Genomic DNA, 16,856 nt, shown 5'->3' with positions numbered 1-16,856 from the left:
GCGCCAGGACCCTCCAGGATCGCCATGCTCATCGAGAACGCGGCGCCCGCCGACGACAAGATGAAGGACGTCGCGCTGCCGCCGCCCCCGCCGGAGGTCAACGGCAACCGCGCCAAGGTGAGTCCCGGTGGCGCCCCTGGCGGCGGAGTGCGCCTGCACTGTCTGCGAGCCCTCGCGTCGTCGGCCGGTGCATGTGCACGGCCTGCACGGCCTCTGATTTGAATGTTTGGCGCGCTTCGGGCTTCGGGGACGGGTTACCCGGCGTGCCGGTCTTGGCGTCCTGGCGGTGGGGGACCGGCAAAACTCGTCCTGCCTGCTCGCGGCCGGGTCGGGCCGGGCCGGGCACCGCCGTTGCGTGAGGGAACCGAGGGAACACCCAAAGACCCAAAGCCGAAGCAGCCGAGCCGAGCACTGCGCGCGTCGCTTCGCCTCGCGTCGCCTCGCGTCGCCAACGCCGAGCCTTGACCCTTGCGCCCCAGTGCCCGGGGCCGCGACGCACTTCGAACCGATGCACGACGCAGCTAATTAAAAGCCAGTGAGAGTCGCCACCATGAGCGATCCGATCGACGACCAGGTGAGTGTGGCGTCGGCGCTGCCTGCGCGTCCAGGCCTGCGGCCCAGGCTGTTTCCATTGGTTTCCATTCCGATCGCTGCCTGCCTGGCAGCCCGCGCCGCGCCAGGCCGCCGAGGTGGCCGCGTCGATCGGCCGCTGCTTTGAGGTTAGGTCGGCCGCGCGATGACTGAGTCCGATCCACTGCGAAGCGGACTGCGGGGAGCGATCGCGCGTTCGGCCGGTGGCTGGGCTGGGCTGGGCTGGGAGGCGGCGGGCTGATTCCGTATGCAGTGCCGTCTCCCTCGCACTCGTACGGCGAGTGCGAAGGCACAGCCGCCGTTCGCACTCGGCCTGCAGCGCGTCGAGGGCTGCGTCCTGGACGCGGTGTTCGCCATGTTCGCCGTGGACCTGGACTCCACCACGCGGGCGTCGCTATCGTCCGGGAATCGGCGAAAGTACGCGAGCGAGGCTAGCGAGGCTCGCAGCCGCTGGCAGGCTGGGCGCAGCGGATACTTAGCTATTAGGGAGCGCGGTGCGCGGTGCGCGGTGCGTGTGCCAGGCGGGCAGCCGAGCTGGCAGCCCGGGCGCAGCGCGCAGCGCACTGTGCCACTTGGAGACCGCGGATCAAATTGATCCCTTTTGCCGGGAATCAGAGCGGGTCCTCGTTATGGGCCCCGCCTGGCCCTGCCTCGCGGCCCGGACGCCCGGACGATTGGAAGGGGGGGGGAAACCTAGTGCAGCCTAGTGCAGCCTTGCCAGCGAAAGGAAAGTCCGGACCGACGGGCATTTTTGACCTGTCACTGCACCTGGCCTGCCTGGCCAACGATTCCGATGAACCACTTCGTCGCTCTGTCTCTCTCGCACCCGGCGGAACCAGTCCGCGGGGCCAAGCTGGCCGCGGTCCCGCCGCGCGCCGCTGTGCGACGTGGCTGCCTACCCCGCCTCCCGCGGGCGCTCTGCCTGACACAACGTCGCTCTGTCTCTCTCGCACCCATGCGGGACGCTCCGTGCGTGTGTGACGAGGAAAGAGAGAATCTCGGTGTCTGCCTGCAATCGCCGCGGATTGTTATTGCAGGTATTAGCAGGCGTGCCGTGCGGGGCCGTTCTGAAATCCCCTTCGTAAACCCCAGAAAAACTCGTGTTCTTGCAGTGGGCTGGCGCTTTGAGATAGAGAGGTGTCCACATCGAAGATCGAAGATCGACCTCTCGCAATAGCGCGGCCGAAATTAGTCCCCACTTTCCGAGCGCCCCGCGCGCTGAGCCCGCGGAGACCCGACCGGGAGGCTTGGCGGTTTGTGCGCGCGCCCCTCGCGGGCCGACTCCGACGAGTCGCTCTGTCTCTGTCGCCCCAGGGGCTCGCCGCCGCGGTGCGAAGAGACGACCCTTTGCGTCCGCTCTGCGTGCCGACCTTGCAAGTGCGGAGGAAATGCACACCCACGTGCACTTCACGTGATGCACGTGACGCGGCCATTTTTCTCAAGTGTGGGTGTATTTGTGTGTGTGTATGTGTGTAAGTGTGTGAGTGTGTGTGTGGGGTGCAGTAATGAACGCGACAGCAGAATCAAGCAATCCTCTCACCTCCAGTGACACCGTCCCGTCTTCGCGTGATGCCTCTGGGCGAGCGCTTTGTGGTGTGTGTGTGTGTGTGTGTGTGTGTGTGTGTGTGTGCGTGAGAGAGAGAGAGAGAGAGAGAGAGAGAGAGAGAGAGAGAGAGAGAGAGAGAGAGAGAGAGAGAGAGAGCGGCAGAGGCGTGATGTGTTTGTTTGTGTGTGTGACAGAGACAGAGAGAGAGACGACCACAACAATACGGTGCTCTGTGACGCAAGACGAGCAACAACCAACGCGCGCATAGAAAGTTCACCGCGCGTCGGATTGACGCCTCGGGTCAGCACCTACCTCCGCCGTCCTCCGCACACACACACACACACACAGCGCGCGCGGTGCTGGTTGCGCCACCACCATCATGCACTGGGCGATGATGAACCGGGATGAACCCCGAGGGGGCTCTCCCGGTGTGAGGCTAGGCCCCGCCATAAAGGCGGCATGGGAGACGCGAACTAATCCCTGCCTGGTGGGGTCAGGCCGATCGGGCGGTGACGGAAGGGCCCTAAAAGCGGAAGTGGAGAGCTCGGTAGAAACAGGAAGCAGTCTCGTCGTCGCCAACGTGATCCCCGAAGCCTGCTCGCCACCGCCGTCGGCTCCCGATCGGGCGGGCCCGTCACTGCCTGGCTGGATGCTGGCTGGGTAATTGGGGAGAAAAATCAGAACCACTCCGCAACCGGGGTAATAGTAGGTGCGTGTATTTGTGGCGCGGTTCCACTCCAACCCACGAGTGGGCTGAGAGAGAGAGAGAGAGAGCGCGCGAGCTGTAGTCAGCGGGCGCCACCCCGAGGCGCCGTGCCGTCACCGTCAGCCAGCTGATTCCGAGCAGTCTCTCTCTGTCCTCTGCGCGACGCCCCGTGAGTGCGAGAGAGACAGCGACGCTCATCCTACAGTGCCGTGCCGTCCTGCACTGCGAGGCAGGCGCCGCGGTGACTCTACACGCGGCCCGGGGCGCCGGAACGCCGGAACGCAATTTCATTGTTGGCCGCTTGGGACCGGAAAGGCCGGAAAGCGACTTTCGTTCTTTGTCAGGCAATGAGGACTCTGCCATTGTTGTCATTGTGGCTGCCCCGCCAGCGCGTCAGCCGCGTCAGCCTCCCGTGCACTCGGCTGCACTTCGGCTACACTTCGGGCCGCGTCGTCGGCGTCGCCTCCGCCCTTTGACTCGCCACCGTTAAACCTCCCCGGTCCGCTCGTCCCTGCAGTGAAGCACTTGGAGCCCCTGCGCGTTGGGCCGCCCGGCTGCGCGCGAGTGCGGCGGGTCTGCCTACCCCGACGTCCGCAGGCGCTACAGCCCCTGCGCGGCGGGCCGGCCCGGCGGACACGGCTGTGCTGCGGGACGGCCTACCCTCGCCTCCGCAGGCGCTTTTTAAACCTGAATCAACGCTGTCTCTCTCGCACCCACAGGGGACGCCCCATGAGTGCGAGAGGGACGGAGCGACCCTGGTCGAATCAGCCTTGCTGCTGCGGGGGCGTGTTGCTGATGGAGGGCGTGGGGGCGCTCATCGAAATGGGGCACTTCCGCGACGTCCTGGGAGTCGTCCTTTGGCGGGCACAGCGGAGGACAGTGGCTCGTCGCTCTGTCTCTCCCGCACCCCGACGGGACGCCCCGTGAGTGCGACAGAGACAGAGCGCTGGTGGGCGCGACCGCGGCCCGCCAGAATCGACTCGTTTGACTCGGCCGCCGCGACCCGCAAAGTGGCACACTAATGACCTTTTATTTCCAGCCGCGTTTCGTGGACATTCTTTCTTCCGGACGAGCGCGGCCGCTTTGATAACGCGAACGCGTCTCGCTCGCGGCGAGGGGCTTCCGGACAGGTTGACGCGACTAGACCAGCTTCGCCACTTCGGCAGCCCGCGGCCCCAACGAAGGCGAGACGCATCCCGCACCGCGAGCAGAAAGCAGAACTCATTAGGGTGTGTGTCGGTGTGAGTGGCTGTGTGTGTTAGTGCCCGTGCGAGTCTGGGAGTTCGGGCTGCCGACGTCGACGTCACGGAGTCGCGGGCCGTGCATACAGGTCGTCCTTGGAGGCGGCGGGAGACGATGCACTTGGTCTTCCTTTGACGTCACGAGCGGCGGTGGTGGGGGGCCTGGAAGGCATGGAAAGATCCGGCCGTGGACCATCTTCGGCGGGGCCGTCCGTCCGTCGCGGGCGTGGAGACCTACCGGCTGAACTCCCAGCGCCGTGCAATCGGCACGAAAAAAAAATATTTAAAAAATGATAGGCAGCTTGCCTTGCCGCGCCCCAGCCGACCATATAGCCATAACCCACTTCTTCTCCTGGAGCACCCCGCGCGGAACTGAGACTCGCCGGAGCGTGGCCGGCTAGGAAAAGTACCTGGCCAACTAGCCGGACATAATTTTGAGCTCTCTTATATTTTTTCCCCCGATGGGCTGTCTTGCTGGAGCACCGCTCGAGACCCGAGGCCCGCCGCGCCCCGGGGGCCTCCTGAGTATCATGGGAGCGTTCTTGCGGTGCTCTGAGTGGAGTAGCGCTCGCTATAAATGGACCATTTTGTCGGCTAATGTGCCGCCTGTTGCTGTCGGGCACGCCAACAAGAGCAGAACAGTGGCCCTCCTCCAATGAAAAGACGACTTTGTTACACCGTTAAAAAAATAAAATCAACTTCGCGGGAGCAGCGCATTCGGTTTTGCATTGCAAATAAACTTCTTCGGGCCGAATAATCTGTCAGGAATGCGAATAATCGCGTGTCCGCTGGCGAATTAAAAGCGCTTCCGCAATTGCTTTGTATTGCGGAGATTGTTCTTTGCCCCATGCACCGACTTCCCAGACTTGCCTCGCCGTTTTTATTGATCAGGTTTCAAAGTTGGGTTCACGGCCGTGTGATAGTCCGATGTGCTAATGGCTTCAATCACCCCGAGAGCTGCGAGCCGGCGCTAAATCTGTACAATTTTTTTTTTTTTTTTGCTGGGTATCCGTGTGCAGAGTAATATGGCAGGCGAACGGGGAGTCGTATCTATGCATAAAACGCGGGAAAGCGGCCAGCCGGGCTGGGCGGCCTGGCTATGCATATGGACATTACAGCCCTGACATCGTAGTCGTAGAGCAGCCCGGAGCTGCACTCGGAAATCAGGTCGACGCCATTCCACAGAACGCCCGATTACGTGTATCACCCAGTGCACCAGGGCTCCGCGCGCTCCACCTCAACCTCGACCAACCCAAAAAGTATTAACGAAGGGGGAAATCAGTATGTGAGGCGATACTGCGCGTGTGGATCTGACAAACGGAAATCTTTTGACCGCCCGGCCTCTGAACCCAACACGCGTTTGACCGCCTGTCCAAAGTCTCCGCGCGTCGTTCATTCATCCATCACGGTGCTGCTGGGGTGCATGAACCTTCTCACACTCACTCACACACACACAAGCGCGCTCCCACACGCACCCACACGCTCACGGTTATTTATTTTGGTGTATTCTCGCCTCGTATTGACGCAGCCGGTTAGCTCGTCCATATTTTCGCTACTGCTCCGGCAAACGTCGCGTTTTCCTGTGCATCCACCGCGCCCTTGGGTGCACACTGCAATCGCAGCCACCGCCTCAATTTACCAGTGTGCTCAGCCAATTGCCGGCCAGTTTGGCTGATTATCCGAACGCCGCCGTCGTCGTCGCTCTGTCTCTCTCGCACGTGTATGAGGCGCCCCGTGAGTGCGAGAGAGACGGAGCGACGGCGTTGGCTCTGCTCCACGTGCTGCACGTCCTTCTGTGGGCCGGCTATGCAAATGCAGCGGCGTGCAATACATGCTGTAACGCGCCAGCCGCCTTGCAAATATCCAGCAGACCCCATCCATTCGGCGCATGAAATCATAGCTAGCTGTCAAGTACAGTACAGCGGTGCTGTGCGCGGCTGTGCAGTGCTAGGCTGGATCCACTTTCTCTTGCGTTCAAGTGGGGCGGACAGGCAGGCAGGCAGGCATTCCGAACTTACATCGAACTGAGACTGTCGGGAGCAAAGCGAGCAGAGGCACACCGCGGCAAATCCGTCGCGCTGGCCCCAAACCGCGGATTGCGGGCAGTTAGTCCGCGCCGCGGTCGGGTTGCCAGCGCCGTGCCGCCAGGCGCCAGAGGGCGAATTGCAAACAAAAATTGCAAAAAAGCATTTTTTTTTTAAATTTTACCACTTGTGGACAACGGGACCCTTTTGGAAGTGTACTCTCCAGGTCTAGGCGGCATGGTGTCGTTCCGGCCTCGCGATCACCGGCCCGTTCTATCCACATTTTCGCGTTAGTCTTGGCCGGCTTCTTTATGCCACGCGCGCGGCCCGGTTCGAAGTTGGCGCGCTACGCGGGACGGGGGGAGTGACCGCGCTCTCCGCGCTCCGCGGCGTGGTGCGACCGCGGCCGCCAGGGGGGCGCCACTGTCCGCGCGCGAGGCGCTCTCGTTGCGTCCGCGGCCGCTAGATGTCACCCGGCGCCATTGTCTAAAGGCCGTTGTTTTGGTTTGTGTTTCCCCCTCTAGAGCGATGACGTCGAAGGCGGTCTGCTTGGCCAGCCCCAGCCGCAGCCCCTGCAGTGCGCGGCCAGCGCCAACCCGAGTCGGAGGCCCTCCCTGGAGCTGTGTCGCCGCGTGGCGCTGTTCATCACCATGCTGGTGGTGGTCGCCGTCCTCGCGGCCGTGTTCGCCTACTTCCTGGGCTGGGCGTCGCTCGTGCAGGTGGTGGTGGTGGCCGCGGCCGTGTACCTGTGCACGGGGCGGCGCTACCGCTGGTTCTACGTCGCGGCCAAGACAGCGCCCCGAGACCTCAGGTGAGCACCTTGTTGTTGTCGTCCGCGGTCCCGGTGGCGTGACTGACTCTCCGCGACGGCGATGTGAGTCACGCTCGCGGTCGCCGAACCCAGGGCCGGGGTGCAGCGCGCTGGCGGGCTGGCGGGGCGACGGGGTGCAAGCGAGCGCGCTGTCAAAGAGTGAGGTTAGGGCGGCCGCGCGCGTCGTCTGCTGGCGTCTGCTGGCCAGGCCCTGCCCCTGGAGGCGTGCTGCCCAGCAGACGCCGCGCGCAGGGCCGATCAGCTGATCGTGGCGGCACTGGGACTCGCCGCTGCATCGGCTGCCCTGGCCATGCCGACGGGTTCAATTCACGAATTTGACCCGGGGAGTCCTTAGCCCTCGGCCCTGCACTGCGGGGAGTGAGGTTAAGCAGACGTCTGCTCGCAGTGTATCAGCGGTGTCATCGTCCACCCCGCTGCTCAGGTCTTGACAGTCCCTTATTCGGGTTCTAGGACTACTTCAGGACAAGTCGCCGTTACAATGGAGAGTTTGTTTCTGTTGGATCATATGAAAACTACTCTCTGGGCTTTGCCCCTCCCCCCACCCCCCAGTCCTTCCGCCTCGGTGCCTTAAGCACACATTAAGCGCAACCCTCAAAGTGCCATAAAGCCGCGACATTGCCAGCAGAATGAACCATGAACCATTCGTATTCCCACCCATCCACGCAAAAAAATTATTTCAGTGCAAAATTTAATAAAAACGACAAATATCAAGGGTTTTAAAAAATTATTTTTGCAAAGCAGCTTGTGGACAAAACTGTCCCAAAACGCGGTTATCTACGTAAAGTAACTTTGTCCAAACTTCAGACGCCCCCCCCCCCTTCCCCTCCCCTTTTTCGGGGGCTCCCTATCGTTTGGCGTGTACACTGTACACTCGAAAAACTTCCCTCTGCTGGTCCGCAGCGCGCTATTTACTTGGCGAGTTTGCCTTACTCGTTGACGCCCGACCGCAAAGCGTTGGCGAGAGGAGGGGGGGGGGGCACTGCGAGGCCACCAGGTTGGTTCAAAGGTGAAAAATGAAGCGCCGTTTGCTGTCGCTGAAATTGAACAGGGATGAAAGTGGCGGGGCTACGCGGGGGGTCGCCCACATGTTGCGCAATAGCACGCCGATTCGGCGCTCTGTCTCTCTCGCACTTGTTGGGCGTCCCGCCCCGGTTGTGAGAGAGAGCGACAAAACGCTGGTCAGCTGGGGAAGACCATATACCCACCGGAGCGGAGGTAGTGTTTAACTGTTACGTAGTTCGGGTGACGGGCTGGGCGAGGGTTGGACGCGACGTCTGTCTCTCTCGCGCCCCGCGGCCCCGCTGGGGAGGGACAGAGACGGGGGCCAGGTCGCCCGGCCTGACCGGGTAGGCGCCATCGGCGCATAGCACACTGCTAGCGCAGCCACGGGCACGCGCCAAGGCCAGGGCGGGGTGGGGCGGGCCGGGCTCGAGTTTCGAGTGGCGGGGTGCGAAAGCTGCGCGCGCCACGCTGCTGCTGGCGGAGGCCCTCCTGGACGAGATGGAGGCCGACACGTGTCAGCACTGTCACCAGGCGGCTTTGTCAAACGGCCCGGCCCGGGCGCCTCCAAGACCGCGACCACCGCGACGGCGAAGACGGGCGCGGCGGCGCAGTGCGCAGCGGGCCACGTCGCGCATTCCCGGTGCGTCAACAGCGAGAGCAACAGTGACGTGGCGGGGCGGGGCGGGGCGGGGCGGGGTGTGAACGGACTTTGAGCCAGAGGAGTACCGGAAGCCTACACGGTGACACAGAGTGCTTTCCTTTTCCTCTCCATACGGCGACGGCGAAAACCGTCGCGATTCGAAACGAGTGGGCGCCAGGCGGGCTGTGCTCTGTGGGGCTGCGGGGGCGCCCTGCGCGTGGCGCGCGTGGGGGGCTAGGGGGGCCCCCGCCAGATCGATGTCAAATGTGGCAACGGCGAGGGGCGGGGCAGGCGGGGCGGGGCGGGTAAGGCTCAGCGTGCATCCAGCATCCAGCGTCCGTCGTGCACTACGGCCCGTGCTGGCGCCGCGGTTCCCAAGGCCCCTCTCCTGCCCCCCCCCCCCCCCCGGCCTTCGCTAGCCTCCGCTAATTCGAGGCGCAGCGCTGCCCGAGTGCCCCCGAACCCTCTGCAGTGCAATTCTGCCCCCGAAAGCAATCAATGCTGGGCACGGCGCTGCGGCAGCTGCAGCACGCCGCTGATTGACTGACGAGCCCGTGGCCGTCTCCGTCTTTAGTCGCTTTGGGCGGCGTTTGCCTGCACTCTGGCTGTACCAGTGGCGTGCCGTAAAAAAAATGGGACTCTTTTCGCTCTTGACAAGCGCCTGCTGGGAAGGCAAATCGCGATGTGCTCCGCCTGAATGCAGGCGAAAAGCCTGGCGCTCCCCCTTTTGCGAAATTTCTGGACACGCCACTGGACTGCTGCACTTTGGCTTTCTATTTGCCGCCATGGCGCGCCACCCGGCCGATCCATCTCGCCCCGAAACCGCGACAGTGCCGCCGTTGTTCCACGTTGTGTACACTGGTGTACCACCACTTAGTGCGCACGTGGTTCGGCCGGTCCTCGGCGGCGGCCCAGAGCTCGTGCCTCCTAATGACCTCCAGCACGGCACGCGGTCCGGTCCGGTCCGGTCCCTCCTCTAGGACGTCCTCGTCGACGTCGTCGCATCGCCGGGTCTCGGGTTTGGATCCCGACGTAGGATGACATGGCCTCGCCCCGCCCACCTGCACCAGATCTCCGAGTTGCTCTTCGCCTGCCGCCGCGATCACCTGGCCGGTAACGACAGTGGCGAAAGGTCTGTTCGGAATCAGGCTGCTGGCACACGCGCGAAACGGGCAACGGCCAGGACGTGCGGTGACATGGCGGTGGCACTTGGGATGGCCATGCCGCCGTCCGCAGCCTCTGGCCGCGGCGCGGCGCGGCGTGGCGTGTGAGGAGGTTGGTAATTGTAAACGGCCAGTGGGAGGGGGAGGTGGGGGAAGTGGGGCACAAGGGTGACACGCCGCGTGCGGCGTGGCGGCGTGCACCGCGAGGCTGTCAGGGCCGCGAGGACGCGCCGCACGCGGTGGGTGGAGCCGCGCGTCCTTGGTCCTTCCCCACGGCGCGGAGGCTGGCGGAGGCTGGCGGAGGCCCACTGGCCTGCATTCTGCATTGGCGGTGCCGGCTGCGTCCGCGGCGCGTCGCGTGTGCGTGCCGTGGCCTCTGGCCGCCCTGCCTTCGCACGCAGCACGCCGTGCCATGCACATCGCGGACGTCACGTCCCTGTCCCTCGCAGTGTCGCGGACTGCGGACGGAAGCCGTTCGTTTACCGGGCTTGCCTATCCATTCATTGGCCGGCCCCGGTTCGAATCCCGGTCCGGAAGCTCCACCCAAAAACAAGCCTGATGAACTGTGTGCTTGTTGCAGGGCCTTCACGCGCTTCCTGCGCGTCCAGTGGATGATCCACGGCCTCGCCAAGCGCAATGCCTCCGTCCCGGACATGTTCCGCGACATGGCCGCCAAGTACCCGGACAAGGTGTGCCTCATGTGCGAGGAGTCGCAGATGACGTTCGCCGAGGTAAGCAGCAGCAGCAGGCGCACCGTGGGCCAGAAGACTGGTGGAGGCGGCGGCCAAGACGCGTTTTGAGCTCCAGAGTCGCTTACCAGGACGCGAATCGAACGTGTGACCCCACCAATCGATTCCTCGTGCGGAGAGCAATCCATTGGTGGGGTCACACGTTCGGTTCGAGTCCCATTTAGCGACTCTGGAGCTTAAAACGCGTCCGGTATTCCGACCGCCTCCACCGGCCCTCTAGCCCACTGTGAGGCAGCCAGCACAGCAGCGGGGGTTGTTCGGCCTCAGGGCACGGATTTTCATCCGCGACGTGCTTGCAGGTGGACGCCTACTCCAACAAGGTGGCCAACGTGTTCCTGGAGCACGGCTACCGCAAGGGCGACGTGGTGGCGCTGTTCATGGACAACCGGCCCGAGTTCGTGTGCCTGTGGCTGGGCCTGGCCAAGCTGGGCGTCGTGGTGCCCCTCATCAACTACAACCTGAGGCTCAACTCCCTGCTGCACTCGGTCACCGTGGCGGACTCGCAGGCCCTCATCTACTCCAGTGAGCTGTCGGACGGTAAGAGCGGGAAACAAGAGGCATCTCCCAAGCACTCGCACAGTTTGTCGGCAAAATATTGATTTAAAATTCTTTTTTATTTACTGTTGCAGCCATGAAAGACATTTCCAAACAACTGCCCTCTAAAGTAGCTCTCTACAGCTGGAGCAGCACACCAAACAATTTCTCTCATGGGTTGGCAGAAAAAAATCTGACTGCCCTTCTTCACAATGCTCCGAGCACTGAGCCCAGTGTGCCCGAGAAACCGTCATTCAATGACCGTTTGGTGTACATATACACATCTGGAACCACTGGCTTACCAAAGGCAGCTGTTATTACAAATGCTAAGTAAGTTCTTCAATCTTCCTGCTCATAGAAGGTAAATACTTGATTTTGAAGTGTACTAATTTATAATTTCTTAGGTTCATATTCATCACTGCTGCAATCAGGAGACTCTCGGGATTCCGAAACAGTGACAGGTTTTACTGCCCGCTACCTCTGTATCACACTGCAGGCGGTTGCATGAGTGTAGGTCAGGCCTTATTATTTGGATCGACTTTGGTTATTCGTAAGAAGTTCTCTGCATCTGCCTATTTTTCCGACTGCCTCAAATTTGAGTGTACGGTATGTGAAACCATTTGAAAACCTGTCCTGTTGTGTTAAAATATTCTCTTCTCTGTATTTTTGTCTGATCAAAATACAATTTGATTAAAAGATTGCTTTACCTCATAGGTGGCCCAATACATTGGCGAAATGTGCCGCTACATTCTTTCAACACCGGCAAAGCCTGAAGATACTCAACATAAGATACGACTTATGTTTGGAAATGGTCTTCGTCCTCAAATCTGGAAAGAATTTGTAGATCGTTTCAACATCCCTGCCGTAGCTGAATTTTATGGTGCAACTGAAGGCAATGCCAATATTGGTAAGATTATTCTGTAAAGCTTAAGATTTTGTTTTAACCTAAATTTGAAATTTCTTAATTATATGCTCTTATTTCCAGTTAACATTGACAATACAGTGGGTGCTATTGGATTTGTCTCTCGGATTATTCCAGCTGTTTATCCTATCTCAATTATAAAAGTAGATCCCTTTTCTGGGGAGCCTATTCGTGACAAAAATGGCTTGTGTATCCCCTGTGCACCAGGTAATTATTTATCGCACTTTTCTCGTGTATCTTTTTGCTCTTCATTTCTATGTTTCTTCATTTCTCATTGGTCTTTTATATTTTCAACTTTCCAGATGAACCTGGGGTTTTTATTGGAAAGATAACAAGCAATCCATCAAGAGCCTTCCTTGGATATGTGAACAAAAAAGATTCGGAAAAGAAAGTGGTGCATGATGTTTTCACCAAAGGAGACATGGCATTTTTATCAGGTAATGAAATTATTCATGACTATTTTGACTAAGATTTTCAATTAGTGGGGATGTGCTGTGTTTCATGGTAACCTTTGTCCTCCAGGCGATTTACTGGTTGCTGATGAATTTGGATATCTTTATTTCAAAGATAGAACTGGAGACACTTTCAGGTATTTTAAATAAACTCCATGCAGAATTTGAGTGTTTGAACCCTTTTATTTTGTGAGTGATTGACTTACTTTTAAAATTACAGATGGAAAGGTGAAAATGTATCTACCTCAGAAGTTGAAGCAGTCGTGAGCAATGCAGCTGGTTATCGTGATGCAGTGGTGTATGGAGTTGAGGTATATCCTCTTTTTTTTTTTTTTTGGAAACAATGCTCTTTGTTTAGACATTGGACAGTTTTCATAATCTGTATTTATAATCTGCAGGTCTTTGGAAATGAAGGGCGCGCTGGCATGGCAGCAATTCTTGACCAGGAAGATAATTTGGATCTCCAGGCGATTGCAGAGGGAGTTCGAAGAGCTCTACCAGCGTACGCAAGACCCCAGTTTATCCGTGCGTTGCGACAAGTTGAAATGACAGGTACAATGTTGCCGATGAATACATTCCAATGAACAAGAAACTTTTGATGCAAGGCTTTGCTCTCATTGTTAATTTTAATTTTTATTTTTTTAGGAACTTTCAAGTTGAAGAAAAAGGATCTTCAGGCAGAGGGCTTCAATCCCTCTTCAGTGAAGGACAAGATTTACTACTTCACTTCCAAAGGGGAATACCAACTCCTCACTGATGCTGCCTATCAAGAGATTGTTGCTGGAAAGATCCGGTTTTAAGAAACATTATTACTACGTATTATCATTATTATTATTGTTATTAATGAGTACAAAATTCAAAGAATTGAAGACTTGTTGAAGGGCGGTCGATCTTACCGTCTGTTTTTAAAGCTCACAAATGTGACCTTTTTACTCAAACGGAAAGATGCTTAACATTGCATTTTTTTATGTCTTAAAGATTTGTTGTTAAAGTTTTTTGTGTGACCAAAAACGTAACGAATGAAACAAGGTAACTCTTTCTTGTTCCTGCATATGACTTCAAACTAAGAAAGAGAAATTTAATGTTTTCTTTCTGTTGTCCTTTTGAATATGTGACATAGTGATAAATTCATTTTAGGTTAAGGTGTAGCTATATAAACATTGACTGTTGAAATACTTGCCAATTGCAAACATCGAAACTTTATTAGGTCCTAATGAACCACATTACTGTAAATAATGAGTCCTTCAGTTGAAGATCAAATACTTCTGGTATTGCAGCGGTGTTTTATGTAAGTTTTCTTTTATTGGCTTCTTGTTTGCTTATGCATTTGAATTGCCTCATGTTTTTCTTCCTGCATATAGTTCATGTTTTATTATTTTAAAACTACTTAATCATGATACAATACTGGAACTTTGATTTATTGTATGAGTTTTTGTTGCTCAAATCAAAATTTTGCTGAAGGTATTTCAAGTAGAGTAGCTTTTTAACTCTTAGTGAATGATTTGAGACTGTAAAGACACATTAGAAGTCCATGATTGCCCACGTCATTGTCATTTAGAAAACAATTTTTGTATTCCTATAGTTGTTATAGTGTTAGTGCTTATTTGCTTCCTCAGTTTCTGCCACCCTGTGGGGTGTGACCATCATGGTTTAAATTTTTAATTTTTGTGTAAAAGAAAATTAGTATTTTTTTTTGTTTTACCGTTAATTTACCATGCCACTTTCTTGGCATTTCTGGATTGCAAAGAACTGACTTATGAGCACAAATATGCCAATATGGGATGGAAGGGTTGCTGTTCTGCTGGCAGGGCACTTTTAAAATGTGGCTGCTTCCATAAACATTTATTTTTACCTTTCCTCTTTACAAATATTTTTTTCTGACTGATGATTTTACAAAATTACCAAATGCACATCTTGCAAATTGCGAAAGGGTATTGTTTTATGGTTTCACTGTTACAAGCTAACTGTGATAAAGATTTTGTAATTCTATTCATTGTATTTTAGAATCCAACTTAACTTAATCCTTCTATATTTTTTTATAAATTTCCCATTGCTATGGTAAATGCATGTACGTTTAGCATCTTAAATTTGGAAGATATGCTAATCTTGTGTATTACTGTACTCTCTTGTGTTTTGTTATCTGTTCACCTGAACAACGCATGGTTTTGATCAATCATTCATTTTCATATGACTGGGTTTTGAGAAATATGCTAACAAGTTATTGTAAATAGAGTTTAAAATAAAAATATATAATTTATACTAAGATTAATGAGTTGTAGTTCTTTCCCCAAGAGAATCGGTGATTTCTCTCACCTGAGTACACAGAAGTATGGAGAAGTATTCTATTGAGTGTGAAAATGACATTTCCCGTGACCTCAGTTGAACTCTGGTACGGTGAAGTAGCTGTGGATGATGGGTTGCCTACCTTTCCGGTGCCTGTTCAAATGGTTTCCGTTTAGGGACAAACTCAATCAAAAAGTTTTATCTTTTTCTGTTATATGGCCAGTGCCATTTATTGCAAGTCGGACATGAGAGCTCTTTACGTGACTTCAAACAGTACATGTTTATAATTTCCATGTTGACAAATTTTAACAAAATTGGTCAGTTCAATCAATGCCACTACAATAGTTTACCGGAATCTGAATGAAGTAAAGGAGTGCGAAGAAATCCTGCAGCCTTATCGCTATCGCTTCGATCGACATACACTCGGTGCAATGCACGACGGTCAGTCATATGAATCACTTGGGGAAGCCCCGGCATCGAGGGACCGAGGCGCGTGCCACGTTCACTTCACACACTCACACACTTACTGCACGTGCTTCCAATTTATCACACATACATATTACTTCGCGCCCACGAAACAATAACATTAAAAACAACGACACAACATTCATTAACAAAATCTACAGTACATTAAGAAAACAATAAATAAAGGATTTGTTTTTAATAAATTAAGGAATAAATAAATAAATAAACAATGGAAATGAAGAGGAGGGCTGTACAAAAGGGGGCGGCCCGGTGTCCGAGCGCGGGGATGGCCTTCTCTCAGCATTCCCACGGTCGAATACCGGGCGCTGCCGGTGTAGTGGCGCAGCACAGCGCAGCACAGTGCAGCACAGCGCAGCGCGCGGCGTAGCGTCCCCACCGTCGCGGAGTAGCGCCGCGCCGCCGCGCCGAGGCCCGCGTCAGCGCCGCCGCCTGCATTCACTTTCCTCGCGCTTAATTGCGCAAATCTCATTTATCATTGATGGGATCGGCGTGGAGGCGCCGCGCGGAGGCCGGAAGCGCGCCGCCAAATCGTGGGCAGCGGCGGCGGCACCACGGCGGCACCACGGCGTCGCAGCGTGGTGGAACTCGCGGCCGCGGGAAGGGTTGAGTTCGGTGACAATAAGGTTCGCGCTCCGTCCCATCCCGTCCGCCCCGCCGTCTCCGTGGTGCCCAGTGGGGCCCTGCCTCTCATTTGGCTTGCTAATGGTTGCGGAGCAGGCGGGGCAAGGGAGGGGCAAGGGAGGGGGCAGAAAGAGACATACAAGCACGGGACATGTTTCCTGGATGCCTGCATGCTGCCCGCGTGGCGCACGCTGGCGTTCCGCGCCGTGCCCATGAGGCCCCCGTTCCAGGCCGCACCGCGGCACTGCGGGGCACCGCGCTCCCTGCCGTCCCCACGGCCGCCGTGCCGCCGGCGTCAACTAGGACTCTAGTGTCAACCAGGCAGTGCCTAGCAGGGCCATAGCAGGGCCGGGGCGCACCGGGGCACCGATTGTATCGGAGCGACGCATCGCATCGGCGACATCCGGGAGGAGGCGGCGGGGGGAGCTTCAAGCACCTCGCCGACGGGCCGGAGGCAGTGGCGGTGGCGGCAGTCCCTCGCGTGGCCTGGAAGGGCTCACCATAGCGGGCTGCTGTCCCGGGTGACGCGAGGGGAGGGGGAGGGCCGATGCGCGGCCCAGTGCCACGCCACCGTAAATGGACGGAGCACGGTGGCAGTTTGAGATGAAAACACGTTGATATCGGCGCGCCGGCCCGCACCGCCCGATCGTGTCCGCTGCCGCCGGCCGCCTAGTTGTTCACCACGTTGGAGGCGGGAGGCTCAGGGCGCGTGGTAGAACCTCTGCCAGTGCTGTCCGGGCGGGTGCGAGTGGTAGGCGAGCACGGACCGGCAGCTCGACCTGCTGCTGGCGAGGGAGGACGTCCTGGAAGTCCGGCGCCCCACGCCGGTGTGGCCCACCGCCACCGTGCTCATGCCGCCCCCCATGCCCCCGCCGTGGTCCCGCGGCCGCCACAGGTACACCCAGCCCGCGGCCAGCAGAACCTGCAGCCCCAGGAACACGGCGGCGGACAGCAGCAGCGAGGACGCCGTCACACACGACCGGTGCACGCTGGGCCCGGCCCGCACCTGGGGGTGCGCGTCGTCGCCTCGCAGCGCGTTCTGCCGCCGGCCGCTGGGGCTGGTG

The 16,856-nt window shown here is 57.1% G+C and overlaps 2 protein-coding genes across 3 annotated transcripts in view; one reads left to right on the top strand and one right to left on the bottom strand.

Moving 5' to 3' along the window:
* LOC117639478 (long-chain fatty acid transport protein 4-like) lies at positions 1 to 14,598 on the top strand. 2 transcript variants are annotated; one of them, XM_034375182.1, is made up of 13 exons: positions 1 to 117; positions 6,633 to 6,919; positions 10,326 to 10,476; positions 10,794 to 11,031; positions 11,124 to 11,358; positions 11,433 to 11,634; positions 11,743 to 11,935; positions 12,014 to 12,157; positions 12,253 to 12,387; positions 12,473 to 12,539; positions 12,623 to 12,713; positions 12,801 to 12,954; positions 13,048 to 14,598. In XM_034375182.1, exons 1-13 carry the CDS (start codon positions 25 to 27, stop codon positions 13,200 to 13,202), a joined length of 2,145 nt encoding a protein of 714 aa, XP_034231073.1. In that variant the 5' UTR covers positions 1 to 24; the 3' UTR covers positions 13,203 to 14,598. The 2 variants fall into 2 exon arrangements, with proteins under 2 accessions (XP_034231073.1, XP_034231074.1); XM_034375183.1 differs by lacking the exon at positions 1 to 117 and adding an exon at positions 454 to 574.
* A 69-nt stretch (positions 14,599 to 14,667) lies between these two features.
* Positions 14,668 to 16,856, bottom strand: part of LOC117639693 — a 39,643-nt gene continuing 37,454 nt past the window's right edge. The window contains exon 8 of the mRNA XM_034375568.1: positions 14,668 to 14,715. Coding sequence (XP_034231459.1) covers positions 14,668 to 14,715 — 48 coding nt within the window. The remainder of the gene's footprint in view (positions 14,716 to 16,856) is intronic.

This window comes from Thrips palmi, unplaced genomic scaffold (genome assembly GCF_012932325.1).
Source record: "Thrips palmi isolate BJ-2018 unplaced genomic scaffold, TpBJ-2018v1 HiC_scaffold_11, whole genome shotgun sequence".
In the NCBI taxonomy this organism is placed as follows: Eukaryota; Metazoa; Arthropoda; class Insecta; order Thysanoptera; family Thripidae; genus Thrips; species Thrips palmi.
This window is presented reverse-complemented; position numbering and strand designations above follow the sequence as displayed.